Genomic DNA, 20468 nt, shown 5'->3' on the forward strand with positions numbered 1-20468 from the left:
GGTAGAATTATCCATTTTATTTTCTCCAATCCGTTGCTACCGCCTAAAACATCGATTCAGAAAATGTTACTCAAAATAAGTTCTAAATACACATATGTTTCTGGACATTATCGAGGCATTTTAATAAATTGACAGTAGTTGAGTAGTTTTGCAATATTTTCATGAACAAATGATTTTTTTAAAGTAATTCTGCACAAAAAATTTCACAAAGATCAGGACTAAACAATGTTTTGTGAATAAAATAATTTTATGATAAATATATTGTTCAGGTAAATGTATGTAATTTCATTAGAATTCAACAGCGTTCTTTCCTTTTGGTATTAAACAGTATAGAAAATTATACTGATCAATTGTTCACAAGGCTAAATACGTTTAAAAATTGGAGAACCCTAAAGAAAAGGTACCTGAAATGTCAATTTTTCACTAATCAGTTGAGTCTACGACAGTAAGACGATACCATTGTTTTCTTGAAATTTAAATATTTTCATTAATTAACAGTTTAGAGAAAGATTTGCTTATAGATGGATCAAAGAATACCATGATTGCAGGCTACTTTCAATAAATATAGTATTCTTTGTCCTTGACAATGAGATGTACATTAAAAAGTCTTCTAAACTTTTAATCAGACCATTTTCAACTAAGCATAGTTATAATGACATATTTAAACGAAAACCCATTTTTTAAAAAATAATTTGTCTCATATTTTTAATCAATTCACAATACATAGCTGCTTAGCATACATGTATAAGCCATATAAAATAACTTTTTATCGAGAAAGATATTTAAAGATCCACATATCGATGTGTTCAAAATTTTCTATTGAATTTTTTAAAACTATTGGTTAACAATTATACCAAATTTCGTTATAAAGAAAAAGAATAAACATTTATTCAAATCTATGAAAATATGTATTCAGTATTCTCATAATGAATAGTTCGAGGCGTCATTTTCCTTTTTCTTTTCGTATCCTAATTCATCAAAATCGCCACCATGGAGGTAGAAATATCACAGTTAAGGAGACTACTTACTGTATGTATATACTAAAACACAAAAAATATATTTTAAAACAACACCCACATGTACCCAACAAAGCAGATTTTACTATTGTAATTTGTAATTTAACGATATCTAATGGCATTTCCTTAAATCAGATTTTTCGATTAAGAAACGCATTTTATCTATATTTAAGAATAATAGAGTAAAAAAATACAAAGAGAAAAACTGGATACCAAATTTCTTCCTACCTTCAAACTCTTTGTCCATAATCGTTTTTTAACACGCCTTTCTTAAAATACTTATTCTTAAACGTGATTCAATTGCATTTACATAATGTAGATTTTCTATAATAGCTTTTGTATAAGTAGCATTCCTCAGAGAGTTACGAAAATTAAATGTAATTCTTATTTTCTCAGATGATGAAAATGTTAAATTTTTCTTTCATAAGGTATGTAAAAATAAGTCATCCGAGACATGCAATTTAAAATGCTGCACAAAAATTTACAGATCCTACGAATTTCAAGGTACTCTGTCTAATAATGTACAAATTATAAATTTTATAATTCACCTTGAATTTAGTTGCAAACATGTATATCATTATCTCTTCATCTGAACTTTTCATTGTTTGTTAAGCTTTTGAAATAGTTCCTCTGTATTATATTATTATGTAAGTGATGTTCTATTGGTCCCTATAGATTAAAAAATCACCCGAAAATGATTTGAAATTACGTACAAGGATCAAACGACATTTAACTTCTATTTTTCATTAATATTTATAATGAGTTACATGGCAAATTTCATGCAGTATTCTAATGAAATTCATGTCATTGATTTGAAACGATATGTTCCTTAATGTTCTCTAGCTTGTAAGATAATAAGATGTAGGTTTGAAACGATGTAAATCTTTTACGGTACCAATTTTGATGCACCAGATGCACATTTCCACAAACTATATTACTTCAGTGATGATCATGCAGAAACGATATGTTCCTATACTTTCTCAAACTTCAAAAAAAATATTTCAATCTTTGCATAAACTTTGTGCTGTAGTTGATATATAGTTTTTCTTATTTCAGTATATGCTTCTTGCATGAAAATATATGCCTTGAATTTGGGATTTCAATTCAGATTGAGGGGGAGGGGGTTGAAACATTCTTCGAGACTTAGAATTTTTACATTTTAGTTTAATTTTAACAGCTATTTATTTTACAATTATCCCAAATTAAGCTTTCATCGTGGCGCAGTAGTTAGAGCGTTCGCTTTAGAGTCGCGGAGTAAGGAGTTGATCCTTACGTCGAGGGTTCGAATCCCACTGTGGGACGTGGAGAACGGTCCTTTGGATGAGACCGTATAAAACGAGGTCCCTTGTCGCAGTAGGTGCTGGTGCGAAAAAGATCCCTAACTGCTTAATGGCCCCGAATGCCGAGTATAGGTCAAAATTTGCAGCTCTCCATCGGCAAGTGTTGGCGTCTCCATATGAGTGAAAAATTCTCGAGAGGGACGTTAAACAATAAATAAATAAAAAAAATAATTAAGATATCATATCTTTATTTGGCTTCACTTTCAATATTTTCTTGACAAAATAGATTTTTTTATTGGAAGACAAGACAGATACAATGTTACAATGTTGAATTTTGTTTCGTATTTTTTTAATTATTTATTTAATCCCTCTTTAAATGCTTAATGTTTTCTTCTTGGTTTTTATGCCTGTCAGTTGAGTGATGATTCGGAGCATAACACCAGATAAAAGTACATAAACCCAATGATATATCCTTGAGTTATGTAAACTTTTAAATTCATTCAATTGTTCCAATTTTATTTATTTCATTTTAAGTGGTTGTAAATGGGATATGGGAAAAAATTCCGATGTACCAGATGCCCTACGTACACCATTCAACGAGTTCCAATGATTAGACAAAATAAGATATACAACTTTGAGTGCAAGGTTTTATTTATATATTTCATAGTAGTTTTCAGGGCTTTAAAGAATATGAGTACATGGTTTCAGTGTTTGAGTTCAGGTGACCTAGTTGCAGACAAGAATATACAGACGTTTCCAGATTATAAATTTTACAAGTAAACCTTTAGGCAAGAGAATGTTTATGAATGTATTGTTGCAAAATTTTACATTAAAAAAAATCGATAATTGAAGCAACATTTTTAATCTGAACCTAAACGCCCTTGCACCTAAACGAGACAATGCTGACGTCAATTTTATATATGAATTTGAATGTTAAGAAATTTAAGTGACAATCTAATGAAAAAAGCGTCTTGATGTATCCCAATGGAATAATTTCACCCTATTTTCAGAAAAAAATTAAGGTATAGTTCCTTGTTAGTTAAGCTATGTTACAAAGAACTTTGAAAAAAAAAATTAAAGTGCGTTTAATTTGGGACCAAGTTAACGCACTTTGAAAAAAAAAATATTTCTTTTCAAAGTGCGTTAATATCGACCATATTAACGCGCTTTGGAAAAAAATGTGCACGGCTTGGTCAATATTCTTGCAAAGTTTAGGTATGATAAATAATTATTTGAACCTGGTTAGATTTTTCGGTGATGGCTTCACTTCAGGATCTGAGATATAGACGTTTTAAAGATTTTTCCAAAGGTTCTCGTAAATGTTATAAAGGGAAATAAGTCTTTTAGAAATAATGGAGGAATAATTATTCAATAGCACAATTTTATTTTCTTCTTTTTTTTAGTTTGTCCAGTCTGTAATACGTTCGGTAAATAAAGGGGTCAATAAGTGACTTAAAGCAATTATGATTTTTTCATACCATGAAGACTCTCTCTCTCTCTCTCTCTCTCTCTCTCTCTCTCTCTCTCTCTCAGTTTACCATATTGATCTATGATGATCAACCGTCCACTTGCGAATTATTGTTCTAGCGATTTGACGTCAAAGATCCATTTCGCGAAAAATAAGGAATCTACAGTAAGAGGTATAAAAAAAAAATCATTTATGCATTTTATACAATTTTTTATTTGTATTATATTTGATTTTGTAAAGCTACTTTGGCCAAAGTATAGTATGTTGGCTAGTGTTGCTTAGATCAGCGATATGGAAACTGAGCCTCTCTTCTTGAGTAAAATAGGGTGCGTTATTTTATTTTTTCAGGAAGGCTTATCTCAAAGTTTTTTTGTCATTTATTTTACGTTATCTCAAATTTATTGAGAGAAAGTATACCAATACGCTGAGGGACCTTCTACCTGTCTTCTCCTCGTTCTCGGTGAGAGTAGATCATCAGTTTTTGAAAGAAATATAACAAAATAATGCCGTCTATTACTTAAATCTAAGTCCAGAATTTTTGTTTCATACATTTTTTTTCGAAATGCGTTAATTGTCTCCATGGTAAAAAGTGTTGATGTACACTCTTAACGCACTTTGAAAAAAAATTTCCAAAGTGCGTTGATTTTTGTCCCAATTTAACTCACTTTGAAAAAAAAATTCAATTTTTTTTTTCAAAGGGCGTTGTCACAAAGCTAAAAGCTTATGTCATTGAACTAAAGGTATTACTTTAAATTATTACACAAAAAATATATAATTAATAAATTATGTTATGAAGATAAAGCATAAGCTTCTGTTATTATACTTAAATTATAATCCTCTGTCATTATACTAAAACGATAGCCTTTTTTATGACATTGTGTTAAGTGCTTTTGATTTTGGTTTGAATAATTCCTCTACAATCCTCTACAATGACTTTAACTTCCAATGGTGCATGGAGTTATTGAAAATATGTAGTTTTTGGAGATCAGATCTTTCAACAATCTGTTAAAATTTCTATGAGCACAAACTTTGTTCGTTTATATATATATATATATATATATATATATATATATATATATATATATATATATATATATATATATAAATATATAAATATATATATATATATATATATATATATATATATATTTGGTTTTTTGTTTTTTGTTGTTGTTGTGGGTTTTTTTTTTTTTTTTTTGTATTCTTTTAACGCATAATTATTTTTTTTAAAAACCTCTATGTAGGAACACAAATCTTTCCGTGGCTTTCAATTCGCCATAATGATATATTGACGACGTTTTATCAATTAAAAAAACATTTATTTTATTTCATATGTCGACTTGCCACACCCTGGTAAATTCAAAGTAAAAGACTACAAAGAGTTCGTCTCATCTGTTTCCTATTTGGATGTTTTAATTAAGCTATACATTAATGTTGTCATTTATGTTAAATTATTAATGTTTACCTGATAAACCACCTATAAACCACCTATAATCTAAAACAGAGGGGATGACTTCAGCTTTACTTATGGAACTTCCTGTATTTATTAAGCAGTATTCCATTTCATTTGTGGTGTATGTGTATGATCAGTTTTCAAGCCGAGGCAGAATAATGACATATAAGTTGATGTTACAGGGGTTTAAACAGAATTATATTAAGTCAGCAGTTTGCAAAAACTATTTTTAATTTTTCCGTCTTAGAATTTTGACTGATATGTTTCATACCAATTATTTGGCGATTGTTTTAATACCAATTTTGACTACCCTTACTCCGTTGATCAGAGAGCGCGGGTTTGAAGGGTCGATGAGAGACGTCTTCCTTTGTTGTTTCCGGGATTTGTGTCTTTGCTATGTCAATTTGTATTATTTATAGGATTTATGAGTTTGAGGATTGTTCATTATCTTCCCCCTTTTTGATTCAGGGGAAAAACACGCACTTTTTTGGTCTGAGGCATGCTCAGTCAATCCATCCTTACAATGTATGATTCGAACATTTTATATATGAAAGGACTAATCACTTTAGATTTTCATAGCTTCCCTATTTGAAATTGGCTAAGAAAACAAAATCATCGGAATAGGAAAAAAACAATTGTATCCTAATTTATTACTTGACACATATTTTTTTTATATTTATTTGCGTGAGACAAAAGCATCGTGATAAAACAACATATCAATAAAAAGCTCTAGGGAATAAAGTGAACAGTCTATTAGTTTCTTATTACAAAAATTAAAAAAAATTATTTTTGAAGAGAAAATATCAGACTGAAATAAATATGTTCCCTACTATATATACATTAATTGGTTCTAGTAAAATGACACTACTCGAACTTCCGGAAGACCTCATAATGATAAACAATCATTATGTACACCGATCTGCAATTATTTTCAGGTAATTGCCAGAAATAACATTAAATAAGTCTTTTTTCCAATTGTTCAGCGGTTTTTAAAACAGGCACTGCCACAAATTGAGTAGAGAAGTTTTTGATTGGCTTGAATTCTTTGACGATTCATCTGATAATTGGCCTGAAAGTGACATTCTCGTTCACAATCCTCGTTATCAACCTCACATTCGGGCATGCATCCGTAATCAAAAGGTGTAAATTGACACTCATTCAGGCATCCAAATCTCTCCGACGTACACACGTTGGAACACGCTGATGCCGGCGGAAGAGGGTATTGTTGATTTACAATCGGTGTTAAATTAGGAGTTGACTTTGGTAATGAGACTGTTGAATTGGTCTCCAGATGTGTTTCATTGGTAGCGCTCTTTTGAGCATACTCCTCCAAAATAGTACCATTGCCTTTAACATTTTGACGACATTCGTCGCAACAGGCTGTATAAGAAGACTTGCAGGATCTTGAGCAGCCTAGAAAACGTGTTTTATTGAACAGATGAATCTTTTTACAGGAAGTACTGCACTGGATACGATCTTTATGACAGTAATCCTCGCAGACATCCGGAGAATGTTCTGGTGACCCGTATGTTAGAGTGAAAAACAGCCAGAATATTGTCAACAGGGCACTCTAAAAAGGAAATAATATTTATTCACAAATAACAATAGTCAATTGTATTTCATTGTAAATACTTCTCTTTGCAATTACAACATGTACATTATTTTCCGTAGCGGTAACATAGCTTTCATGCAAAACGAACAGTGCTATATACAGATTATATATACAAACTTACAAGATTCCACATGGTCTCCAGTTCTCGTGAAAAGTGTGCAGATTACTTAGAGGCCGGTCTGGTTTTATTCAATGGCCTTGCAAAGTGAAAAATGGCTTCAGCTCCATAAACAAGAAAACGTGTTGAAGATTTCAATTCTAATAATGAACGTGCCATTTTTTGACATAATTACTTTCTCAGTCATTTTGATTCATAGCAAACCATTAAAAAAATATTTTAAGATGAAGTGCGAATTAAAATACTTATTTCGTTTTCGTACTCTTTTAGGAAAATCACTTATTTTCAACACTGTTATTTCATTTGTGTTATGCATATGAAAGCTGTTTAAATATCAAAATAAATTTTACATTTAGGTCCTTTTTGGCTCCTCGAACACTTTTTAGACCGATCGACTTACTAGTATATTATTTTCGAACTCGGTTCCTCGACCGAACGACTTATGTCATTTTCGAACTAGGCTTCTCGAGTACTTTCTAGACCGATCGACTTACATTATATCATGAAGAAGTTTCTATTCCATGATATTTCCATTCCTAACACGCTGATCGTTCTTGTCATTGGACAGATTTAAAGCAATTTATTCTTTAATTAGGAAAATAAGCTTTTTCCGGAATTGAATACAAATTTTTCTCATTTATTCATATTCTGAAGATACATTATTTATATTTTATATATGACGATACATGATTATATTCCTTCATCTAAGTTTCTCTGTATTTAATGATATTCTAAACTTACATGTCTTTCCATTAATATATAAAATAATTTTTAAAAAAAGCTCCAAATTATGAAACATCCAAAAAGATACTTTGATTCTGCAAAAACGATCTATCTATAAATTGAGTAAAAGAAATTGGTATATTTTTAGTAATGTATGACTGAAAATCAAGAATACTGACTGGGAATAGTTGATTCAGTCTTCACAAGAAAACACAATAAAGTAAAATTATATACTGAATATTCCGTCTACCTGATCAATACATAGGGTTCATGGCGGGTGTGATCGACAGGGGATGCTTACTTCTCCTAGGTACCTGATCCCACCTATTTTAATTATATAATTTTACTTTTTTTCAATATTCTGTAGTCAAATTTAGTATAAACACAATGGCCTCAGTTGGTATGAAACATACCAGTCAAAATACGACCGAATGATTGGATATACTTGCAAACAAGGTCATTCCATTTCATGGTTTAACCTTTTTTATACTGAATTCCAAAACTTCATAAGAATCCTTACAAACAAAGATACTCTGCCGGGTCCAGTACCAAACTTCTATCTTTACTCCTTACAAAAATATTAACCGCTGTAAAGGAGAAACTGCAGATGTACTCTGCTACAGCATATTCTAGAAGTGGTGTAATTTAATATCACCATTTTTATCTGAAGATAATAACATCAAAACGTACGACACTACAATTTACACAACCATTCCTTACGATAAATTAAAAAAATAATAAGCTTTATGATATCCATAGACAACTGCTTCTTCAATGAAAATGGAACTCGAAAATTTTAGTATCTTGTGATTAGTCATCAACAAAAACATTTTGTTAAAAATCACACTGATTCTACACAAAAGTACTCTGAAGTTGATATTTAAAGGATGCAGGAGTTCCGCATTGACAACATTAATATAGTCTTCGGAGACTAGGACTCTGTAAGAATTTCGATGGGCACTAATTGTGCTCGTTTATTAGCGGACTTGTTTTTATATTCCTATGAAGCAGATCTTTTTCAAAAAACTTCTACATGAGGAAAAAACACTTGCTGTAGCCTTCAACTCGACATTCAGATATATTAACGGCGTTTTATAAATTAACAATAATTACTTCCATTCGCATGTCGTCTAGATATTTCTCAGTGAACATGAAATAAAAGACATCACAAAATCTGCCATCTGTTTCATTTTTGAATGTTTTACTGACAATAGACGATAAGGGTCAACTAAAAAACTAAATTTTATGGCAAACGAGATGACTTCAGCTTTTCTATCGTCAATTCTCCTTATTTATATAGTAATAATCTGCTATCACCTGCACATGGTGTTTACGTCTCCCAACTAATTCGATACTCAAGAGCATGCCCTGAGTAATCAATTTCAGGCTACTTACAGATATGCTGATGTTACAGGGATTTCAACACCCTCTTTAAGTTAGCTTTCGTAAATTCTATGGTCGATATAATGACCTTGTTAACAAATACAACATTTCATTGGGTCTTATTTTGGCTGACGTGTTTCATACCAATTGTTAGGCCTTTGACTAACTCCCTACCTGATGAATACATATAGGGCTCACGGTGGACCGGTCAGCAGGGGATGCTTACTCCTCATACATGTAGGACACCTGATCCCACCTCTGGAATTTCGGGGGTTCCGTGCTTTATGCCCTGTTCACAGATTTGTATTGTTTGTAGATTTTTTTTAAGATGGGTCTCTGTTCGTTCTGTTCACCTTTAATCATTATATATTATTGTCCCCTTGCAACGAATTTGGTGGATAAAGTAAAGGGAGGAAAGTGAGTGCATGCGGAATGAAGTTATGCAAGCAATAATTTATATCAGGATTGATATGTTCTTTGCGGGGAAATGGTTTGCATCGCAGTCCCCTTATTTAAATTCAAAACACCAAGTTAATCTACATTTAAGGTTGCATAACCATATAAACTTATTTTTTTTTTCTCTCACTTTATTATTTATAATCTCTTAGAGAAGCAAAAGGCCAAAATATAGGACCTTTCATATTGCTTTTATTTCGTGCATAGATCAATTAATTACAGCTTACTCCCTGATTTGGTATAACTTCATAAGAATTTTATTTTCAAAACATGTCACACAATTGCCTCTATGATTTATTTAACATTGTACATGTATTTGAATGAAATACTGTTCTCAATTGCAATGATTTTATAAATTACATGAACATAAGTAATGATAAAAATATCGAAGTTTTAAATTATGTTTCTTGATTGATACCGAAGAAAACTCAGTTTCATATTTTTTTCCTTTTTTAGAATAATGTGAATTATTCATTATTTTAAATATTTCTTTATAACCAATTAAAGATTTGTGTCCTATTTCTGATGAGCAAACGAATTTTCCACGTAGTTTAGATGTAGATGTAACTAAAACAAACAACATTAATATTGTTATACATGGTTTTACCACGTGTGAATCTGCGTGTTTTAAAAGCTGTCAGGCTATCTTAGGTCGAAGGTTAATCTATTGTTAGTGATTTCATTAATTACTGTAATCATTTTTAAGTCAAGCATTGTTAATGAGAAAGGGTCTAGCATGTACCTGTTAATTTGTCTGACAAATGTTACACATTAATGTTACACATTTCCGAATTATAATTATCATTACTCTAAGTAAGTTTAGAAATAAGTTTTTGTTTAATGTTTTGACCGAAATAAGAGAAAGCAATTTTTATTCCATATTTTAGCTTAATTTGCAAATCTACTATAAGACAAACCACAGCATTTTGGAATTAACAAGATCAGAGCATACTACAAGTGGAGCTCGACCTAATGTAAAACTGAAATGAACGATCGATTGTCTCAGGTCATAGAGAAAGAATTCCCCATCCCTCACAATATAATACAAATTATATTTTTTTACAACATAAAAGGTACAGATATGTCATTAATTTCTCCATTGTAGAAAAAATATTCTGTTCAAGATCTATTTTCTAAAGTAATTTGATGTATCAAGATAACTATAATAAACACTTTTAAAAAGACAAATTGATATACCTAGAATGTTTTTGAAGATAGCATGTACAAAATAAAAACACATTCATTCACATTGTCGTTGTTAACGAAAAGGTAAGAAAGAGAAGAATTTTTTCTAATTCTTTCAACTGATGTTATTCCTGTCTGTCCATTTGTTACACTTATTTATTTGTCATTACAATTCCTCCAAAATTTTAGAGGTAACCAAATCAACCAAAAAAAAAAAAAAAAATTAAAAATTAACCATTTCATGAAGATACTGGGGTTTCAATTCCGTCTCAAGAGGTTTTAAAAAGGGTTTGTTTTAAAAAGTAGAAGCTTCTTATTTGAAATTCTCCTACATTTAACTTTTTTGGCATATGATTAACCATGTCAAGCAAATTTGTAATAAGGTTTCATAATATTGATCCTTTTCCAAAAAGTACTCGTAGGGACTAATAAGGGAATATTTCTGCAATTTGGGGTGTTTTAAGACTTGAATTCTGTAATGAAATACTTAGTAGTGGTGAAAATTTTCAATGTACACTCAACTACATGCAATATTTATATAATATATTCTACTCTCAATCAGTATTCTGCATTTTTATTTAAATTAAAGATTAGTTAAATGTTTTGAAGAAGATTCTCTCACAAGTCACTACTAGTCTTAATTTATTCAACCTTTTATACATATAACATCCGGGGATGCACACTTCCGGTTATACTTAGGTTACTGTTTGTGACCTGTATTTTCTAGCTGAGTGATTGGGTAGAAAAGGTTCACTTACGAGTAACTGAATTATTACATCAATGTAAAGTTTTTATATGCTGCATCCTGAGATGCACAGTACCTGTCATTCTTTGGATTCTTCATTTGACATTTTGAAAAGGGCCTAATTCCAAATAATTGTACATGTAAGTCCCCATATAATCAAATTTCTACAGAGGCTCCATTGCAAGAGACAAGCAATCATTCACGTCTCATATGCTTCTTATTACCTACATTGTTCAAAAGTAACTTCAGGGTAAAGAATACTAAACAGCTGAATTTGTTTTATTCAAGTAATGAGATGTCTACATAATCAAACAAGCTGCACTTCATATGAAATCTTTCACTTACAATGTATGTCAAAAAGTTGTGAGCATACCAGTACATTTGCTACAAATGCTATGTACAATGAACATCATGGTGACAGACGATGCTTTTGCATGTGGATAACAATTGAAACAAGAGACTCATGGGCCACATCGCTCACCTGAGCACATTGACCATGAGAAAGCAAAAATCAGTTCAGTACTGAAAAGCTTACGGGGGGGGGGGGGGACTTGAATTTTACACTACCTGAAGATGCTTCCATATAACTTATGGCTTTTTTGTTCTTGAACAGAAGATTTTTAAAGATTTTTTTTCCCTATATATTTCTTGAATCTACACTACCTGAGGATACTTCTATTATAATATGACTAATAATGACTTTGCTGTTCTCAAGAAGATTTTTAAAGACATTTCCTACATATTCCTATGTAAAACTTCGACCCCCTTTTGTGGCCCTGTCCTACACCGGGGTTATGATATGAAAAAACTTGAATCTAGAGTATGTAATGAAGCTAGAGTATGAGAAGTTTCATCTTCTCTTGTTCAGTGGTTCTTGAGAAGAAGAATTTTAAAAGATGCCACAAAATTTTCAAGAATTCTTAATTATCTCCCCTTGAAAGAGGGCATGGCACTTCCTGTGAACAATCTTTAATCCCCTTCACCCAAGGATGCTTTGTGGCAAGTTTGGTTGAAATCGACCCAGTGGTTCTTGAGAAGAAGTCGAAAATGTGTAAAGATTACAGACGGACGCCGGACACTCTTCGATCAGAAATGCTCATTTGAGCCTTCGGTTCAGGTGAGCTAAAAAGCAATCTATTTTTGTAGAAGATAGAATTGGCAAATCATCTGTAATGTAAAGGACATTCCATCAATTGTCCGGAATTTCTTTTTATCTTATTTTGTAACCTTATACGGAGTGATGATACTGTTAAATCTTAGATCAGGACATATTCGGGTACACCAGATGTCCTCATTGTTGTCTTCGTCATGCAGAGAATTAAATTTTAAGTCCTCAATGGCTGCAGGAAGTGTCTGGTAGCTCTTTCCCATGAGACGTAGGTGACAATTGATGGTTGGGCTTTTAGCCGATTCCAAAGGATTACCCTGTGTAAAGGAATAAGTTTATTCTGGCTTGTTTGGTTACATGTCTAGTATTTCAAAACGTAGATAAGACTTAAGGTTAAACATTGCATGAAACTGAATTTGTCTTAAACTTACTTCAATTTCAAAGTGGTGGCAACCATTTTTATTTTTCACTGACACAACAAACGAACCTCTTTCTGCATTGCTTTGGCTCATTCTTGAAACAAAACACGATTTTAAAAACGAATTCACATTCAAATGAGTATAATAAAAAGTTACTTAAAGGTTTCTTGTCAAATTATATACAATGTATCTAATTTAGTGTCAAACTCTGATGAAATCAAATACTATTTTTTTACATTTGGAATATCAAACTAAAGTGAAAGCAATAAGCATGTCTATTTATTTCTAATCATCAGAATGAACAAATATTATCATTTGTATATATGCAATATCCATCAATGTTTTCTGCAGTTGAATAGTCGAACAGAGTTTGTTCCCTTACCGTACAAGGTAGGTATTATCACTTTGACTGTGTAGGATTTCATTTGCCTCGTCTCTGGACATTTCACCGGCAAACCAGCTTCTCATTGATCAAAATATCAGAAAATACAGAAAAAGTTTAATTCATTAACACATTTTATATAATTCTCTTTTTTTTTTTGCCATACCCCTCAGACCCTAGGGAGAGAGAAACCACGAATTTAATAATTATTGTTCCCTTTCATTCAAAGAAAATGCTATATCCGAAAATTGGTTAAAATAACTTGTGCCATTCGAAGAAAAAGCTGGACATGCTCAAAAGATTCTAATGACTGGTGGTGGACGAAGGAAGGACAAAGGAAGTAAAATATGTAGATCACCTGAGTGACTCAAGTAACCTAAAATGGATGTCCCCGCTTTCCAATTATACCCCAGGGCATTACTACGAGAGCTTGACATGTCACAAAATCAAATAGAAAAAGAACTTTCATAATGGTTAACAACTTACAGTGGATTGAATACATTTCCGTAGGCGATTTAAAGTTATCGACTGAATAAAAATTAAATATCTCATCAAATAATGACATTGACATTAAAATAAAAAAATAAACTTACGTTAAGACCATAAGTACATTTCTTAGCATTGGGGAAAAACAGAAAAAAGACCGATATTCTGTATTCTTTTCATTCAAGGATTAGGAAGTCATTTTCATGAAAATTTTGAATTTACCTGGTAAAACTAAATACAAAATTTAACATGTAAATCTTGCATTTACTGCCACCTAGTAAATTCAAAATTTACAACATTACATTATGCTCCAGATAAGGATATCTGACGGCAGAAACCACGCTAAGGTCTGCGTCTATTCTTAATAAAATTGCGAAAATGAAAATGTGATGACGAAAGGTGATCAAATCGAATTAAAGCAATTCAAGAACTGAGATCATGGACCCCTTGAAACACCAGAGGTAGGACTAAGTGCCACAGAGGAGAAAGCATTCCCTGTCGACCAGTTACAGTCGCCCTGATCTATCTCTCGATCAGAGACGGAGTAATCCTTAGAAAAATACTGTGTTCGTTGAAAAAATAGACTAGTCTAACAAATGGAATGAAAACCATCAGTCGGCATCGGACCCAACAGAATGTTGCATTTGCAAACAAGCTCACTGTAACAAAATTCTTAATATGTTGACTTGAAATGAGATTGTTCATATTGTTGATTTTGTCTCTCTCACATAAACCTATTTGTCAGTAACATGTTTCGGTTTCAAAATTGAACGTACTCTGAACATGAAATTGCGTATGGAATCAACTGGGATACATTAACACAATTAAGAGATGATTATTGGGTCACTGCTTCATAAATATAAGGGAAACTGACAATAGAAAAATGAAGTCATTCAGTTTGACATCAATGCCTATAGCTAATAAAGTACTAGTATCCAAATATGAAACAGATATATCAGATTGTATCTCTATATTATATGCAATCAAGATGAACTTTATTTATAATATCTAATACATCATGTATGTACATACCTGACTCTTTGATATTGTTTTCCCTTCAAGACCGATCTTTTGATAATTTCTTGCAGCTTTAAAGAAATAAAGCATATATGTTCAAGACAATTAAAAGCTGTTAGTATTCAAAGTAAAGGTCGCTACAAAAATTATACCAAAAATAATCAAAAGCACTTACATTAAGGACATATTATTCATCATTATTTTACAACTGGAATTTGAACTAGAAAGTCTGCAATCGCAAGCAATATCGTACGTCAACCCGAACTGACTAAAAGTAGATTGGTTTTAAAATGGTATCTGAAATACATCTTACGGTTGCTGGATTCGAACCAACAACTACTGGATTTTTTTTCAAAGATTTGGGAAGCATACATATTTGTTGTACGAAGTCGTGCGGAGAAGAAAACACTTTTGAGAGGCAGGATTGGTGTATAATAAAATGCTGATTTCCCGATAAATTTTAACCTTTTTTGATTTTTTTAAAGTTCTAAACGAGTGTAGATAGTTAAGTGAATATGAAATACATCATCAGAAACACAGAGTAAGGATCGTTTATACATGTAAATATGGAAAAACCTAAAGTCGGGGGGGGGGGGGAGTCTTAGTAAATGAAAACAAATCGAAAAAATTATAGTGTTTAACAGATAAGAAATAAACGAGTGCTCTATTTTAACTTCTTCAGAGAAGTTTATTCTGCAATTTTAGTACAATATGTATTACCGTACCAAAGTTACTGTAGCTTGATAATTCCGATATAGATGATAAATTTAAAGTTTTTTAAAAGATAAAAAATAAACGTATGTGCAAAACTTTTGGTCATTCGTATAAAAAAAACTGCAAATAGGTGTATTTACTTTGTTGATAAACTAATCACCCAATAACTACAAAATGGGGAAGTGATTTTTTAAAAAAAACTTCTGATGGCATACAACGGTCACGTGAAAGCAACGTTTCTTAAATTATTTCCATGGGTTCAGCGACAAGTTTTGAAATTTTAAAATATTGACTGCACAATTAGGGATGGTGATTTTTATTTCTGTAAAGTTTCATAAAGATTTTAAAAGCCATCTACGAGAACACTAGCAGAAAATTGCAAAAGGAGAAACTAAAACAATATGTGCCCGACTTTGTTCCGGTCCCTGAAGTGATGGACCTAGCTTCTGTAATCGATTCCAATTTTTTTAGACACCACTTAGATACAGTGGAAGGAATACAGGTCTAAACTTTCAAAATATTGCTTGGGTCGTTAGTGAGAAAAATGAAAAGAATTGTCACTTTATCTGTTTCCATGGCAAAAGTATTTACAAAATTTTGAATGTTGAATGCACAATTGTTAAAATCCTTTAAAGTTTCAAAACGTTTGCCTGAACAGTTACTGAGAAAAAAGAATGTTTAAGAATTTTCACTTTTCATCTGTTTTCATGGCAACGATGGGCTATTTAAAAATTTAAAATGTTGACTGCACAACTTAAGTTGCTGATAACCATTTCTATTTCTAGTGCCCATTTTGAAACTGAAAATGTCAACTGCAGAACAACAGCTGGTGATCATCTTTTCTGGAAAGTTTCATTAAACTTGTCCCAGCCGTCTCCAAAAACATCCATGGACAAAGTTATTGAGCGTACAATAACAATATATCTCCTCGACTATGTTCGGGGTGACATAATATTTGATCTCTGGGCCCCACTCTATATACTGGATGTACATTCATTCGGAGATTACCTTATCACAATTTAGCATTAATCTTATATTGAAGCATGTCATATTCAACATATCGATAAATAATTCAATGTCTCTAAAAATCAGAAAGAGCTATGTTGTACTTTAAAAGTTTAGAAGAAAGAAACTGCATATATAATATTGTTTTCATAACGATAAAGATATATGCTTTAAACCTATTTTCTTAAATTTGACAATTCATACGTGTTGAATGAGAAGACATCTTCCACTAGGGTCAGGCTTTACAGGACCAAAGAATCTGACTACGCTCAGTAAGTCTGTAAGGCCAACTTCTGCGTCATCTATCAAAAAAGTCACAACAGTTTTAATTATCTATTTATACTATTGCCTTGTAATGAATTTATTTCCACAAGTTGACGGTATGTCTTACTTTGAGGGTTAAAACTCCCTTTCTTATACTGATGTTACTTCTTTCCATAACTCAATCATTTTATAAACATTTGTCCGATATCCGTCATGATGGACAAATTTTTGACATACAGTCAGTATTCAGACTAGAGCTTAATTTATAATAATAACCAATACTAAAAATGATAAAAAAAAAAAAAGGACCAAAAAACTCAAACAAACAAACAAAAAAAACCCCACTAAAATATGAATGGAAAAGGCAAGAACACACATAAAAAAAAAAAAACAACAACAAAAACAAAAACATTACACTATATCAGTATTTGTTCGCAGATAAAACAATCAATTGATGATAAAAATACATGATAACAACATGAACTTTTAGCATTCAGTATCTTTATTATAATTCCGTGTGAAACGCTATAGCAACATATAAGTCATGCATGACATTATACAGAAAATTTGAGAAAATATCAACTTCAAATCTGTGCCCAGGCCCCTTTAAAGATGGGCAAAGAAGGATAACGTACTTAGTATTCAACATGGCCTACAATGTAGCGCATTTACAAACATTCAAAATATTTCAATATTTCATGACATTTAGTAAACCAAGCTATGTACAAATATAAATTATACCAGTACCTGGCAAACAAAGTCGTAATTCTCTCAAACAAGATCAATGAAATCTACATATTTTGTATGGGATATATGGAGAACTATTGAGCATGTTGAGTGAGCAATAAAAAAAAAGATTTTTTTTTTAACCAACTTAACCCAGAGAAATCTTTAATGAGTTACGTTCTTTTGATATCACAGTATACTTTTATTTATATTTAAATCTTTTTGACTTAACTTAGACTTTTTACCAAAAATTGATTATATACGTATTTTTGTATTCATTTGAAGCAGAATTTGTACGTGAAAAGAAGAAAACACTTGCTGTGTCCTTCAACTCGACATTTATATATATATCGACGACGTACTGTCAATTAACAATGGTTACTTCCATTCGTATATCGATACGATATATCCCATTGAACTTGAAATAAAAGATACCACGGAGTCTGACACATCTGTTACATATTTGGATATTTTACTAGAACAAGAGGCCCAAGAAAAAAGAAAATTTAAAATGGAAAAGAAATTTCTTCTATCTTGAGACATGCAAATATTTCATTTAGCTTTAGAAGATAAAATGCTATAGATTAGGCTGTAAAAATGAATAATAGAAACAGGGTCTGATCTAGGAATCTTTTATTCATTGTATGTAGCCTTGATCTCTAACTTGACAATTAAAAGGGGGTCTACCATGTATCATAATAGACGTGAGCTGTTTTGTTCAAGATCAGCATAAAATAGCTACCACATGCCCCGACGGTGGTCGAGTTCTCCTAATTTGATGGCATTAATGTCTTAGAGGCGACTTGGTTATCATGTTGGCACATGCGCAAGCTGAATTTTTTTCCGGTTTAAGTTCGCATATATATTTTCTGCGTTGACCCAAAGGGTCCATGAAAAAAGTGCTTTTAAGGTATAGTGGATAGTGTCATAAAAGTGTGTTTTAAGGTATAGTGGATAGTGTCATAAATGTGTGTTTTAAGGTATAGTGGATCCTCGCACCATGTTTTTTTAACCAAAAAATCTAAGTTTTTCACATACTTTGAAGATATACTTTCGTAAAAACGTAGGAAAGACTCGCTTATGTGTAAAAATTGAGCTATAACATTAAGAGAAATGATCATTTTAGCCATCTTTGATGTGTACATGATATTTGATAAATGAATGATTTCTATACTTGTTTCTATACTTGTGAGTCTGTTGCACATTGTTGAGATATTACAGAAAGTACATATTAATGATAACCGAAATATCAAAGAAAAAAAATTCATCATAATTTTGACATTCTTATTTTGTCGAACCATAGGCATTTTTCTCGGTTTATTCGCCCATCTCCAATAATACGTATAATGTATGTTTTAATATACCGGTACGTCCAATCCATATGCTAATCAAATGCTGATTTCAACGTACACGCATACATGTATGTCACTCGTTTATAATGGTTATAAATATATGTTTTTATCATAAGTGGAACATACGTTATATATGTTGTATGTTACGTTATATATGTTGTATGATTTTTATAATAAAAAACTTACACTGTAAATATGATCAAAATGCCTTACCTATAATTAAATAGTATTTCGAGGAATTCAGAGCCAAGCATTGATACCTATTGAAATATCAACTACACTTTGTGTATTACCTCTGTTCTTGACTCCAAGGAGGGTTTTAAGTAGGGACCTGGTCTGTTTGCTTTGAAGTCCGTTCTCTTGTGGAAATTCTTCCTCTAATTTTGCAATGAAGTTGATCCAAAACTATAGGATGCATAAACTACTAATTTAAATTCAAAACTTTGAGGTTTATACGATATATTGCTATTCACCATTATAAAGCATTGAATAATAAATATGTTCTCTCACCTTGGAATTGCAATTTCTATCATTTCCACAACGATCCACCTTGTCCCAAAAATCGACTGATTCTCTGGATGAAAACCTGCCTCTCAACAACTTGCAAGTATCGCCTGTAAAATTGCCAAATGGTATACACTTACATTAGTAAGTAAAGTTTCTTGAAAGTTTGACTATTTATACATTCAACAGAACATGAGCTTAAAAGCTCTTAAACCGACTAACTTTCAATAAAGAATATACCAATATTATATATATCTAAGGTCGAAACTGAACTTAATTCTGAATAAAATCCCATTTTGGATCGAAAGAAATACAAGTTCGAATACACTTTAAATGTTCAACCATATTTTCAAAAAGAATTCTTTCATTACCAATGAAATTCCTAACTTAACGACTTACATTCTAAAAGATCTGACGCAAGGCTACTACTTGACTCGACACTCAAGGTCCTTTCAAGACAAGCGGCGTTACTTAGGACTGTCTGGTCATGAGGAGCATTATCCGCCACAGGGTAGTGGTTGTTATCTAACGCCGTATTTTCCAGGTTAGGGGAACTTTCACAATCAACAGTTGGATTCATATTTACGTTTCTCGTCACTGTTTCTGCATTTTCTTCTCTCGCATTTTCATCTGGGTTGTTTTCTTGAAGACTATCTTCTCTTCTGTTGTATAAAATAACGGAGTCTTGCACATTTACCCCTCCACCTGTTTGTACAGAGGAAAACAATCGTCCCTTTACTCGGTCAATACTTTCTAATTCCCCGGCTATTTTTCCTGGGGGCCCTGTTTCTTGTTTTGGTTCTAATCCAGCTTCCTTAGTTGCAGATTTAACAGCATTATCGAGATCTTCTGTCTCCATATCTGTCCAAGCCACGAATTTATTTTATCTACATGTACCGAAGGAAAATAATGTGACGTGCATCTATTTATATAATTATGAAATACTATTAAAACTTGCACAGCTGTTGTAATCAAGATCAATTTTTCTCTGTTATTTTTTTTTTTTATTTATTTATTTTTTTTTTACATTTTTGCAGCCTCTCGCCAATAGA

The 20468-nt window shown here is 31.7% G+C and overlaps 3 protein-coding genes across 3 annotated transcripts in view; 1 reads left to right on the plus strand and 2 right to left on the minus strand.

The window, feature by feature from the left end:
- The window catches only part of LOC133185306 (radixin-like), a 206109-nt gene that overhangs the window by 70339 nt on the left and 115302 nt on the right, over positions 1 to 20468 (plus strand). The gene's annotated exons all lie outside the window — the stretch shown is intronic.
- LOC133185907 (uncharacterized) lies at positions 5870 to 7078 on the minus strand. The gene is made up of 2 exons (XM_061321200.1): positions 6951 to 7078; positions 5870 to 6787 (listed from the first exon to the last, which is right to left on the minus strand). Exons 1-2 carry the CDS (start codon positions 6960 to 6962, stop codon positions 6197 to 6199), a joined length of 603 nt encoding a protein of 200 aa, XP_061177184.1. The 5' UTR covers positions 6963 to 7078; the 3' UTR covers positions 5870 to 6196.
- On the minus strand, positions 12488 to 20275 carry LOC133184965 (uncharacterized). The gene is made up of 8 exons (XM_061320028.1): positions 19816 to 20275; positions 19423 to 19526; positions 19206 to 19317; positions 16775 to 16872; positions 14867 to 14922; positions 13349 to 13426; positions 12979 to 13060; positions 12488 to 12864 (listed from the first exon to the last, which is right to left on the minus strand). The coding sequence occupies exons 1-8, from the start codon at positions 20273 to 20275 to the stop codon at positions 12655 to 12657; spliced, it is 1200 nt and encodes a 399-aa protein (XP_061176012.1). The 3' UTR covers positions 12488 to 12654.

Source organism: Saccostrea echinata, unplaced genomic scaffold (genome assembly GCF_033153115.1).
Source record: "Saccostrea echinata isolate AGI-Se365-2 ecotype Australia unplaced genomic scaffold, CSIRO_AGI_Sech_v1 ptg000012l, whole genome shotgun sequence".
Taxonomy (NCBI): domain Eukaryota; kingdom Metazoa; phylum Mollusca; class Bivalvia; order Ostreida; family Ostreidae; genus Saccostrea; species Saccostrea echinata.

What these genes read in the sequence shown, in the direction of transcription:
- LOC133184965 (XM_061320028.1), bottom strand. Translation starts at nt 20,275, where the DNA reads ATGGAGACAGAAGATCTCGATAATGCTGTTAAATCTGCAACTAAGGAA. An exon ending in GATGTCTTCTCATTCAACAC is followed by an intron (nt 14,923 to 16,774) that starts GTATGAATTGTC and finishes ATTTCTTTAAAG; the next exon opens with CTGCAAGAAATTATCAAAAG. An exon ending in AAACAATATCAAAGAGTCAG is followed by an intron (nt 13,427 to 14,866) that starts GTATGTACATAC and finishes ATCAATGAGAAG; the next exon opens with CTGGTTTGCCGGTGAAATGT.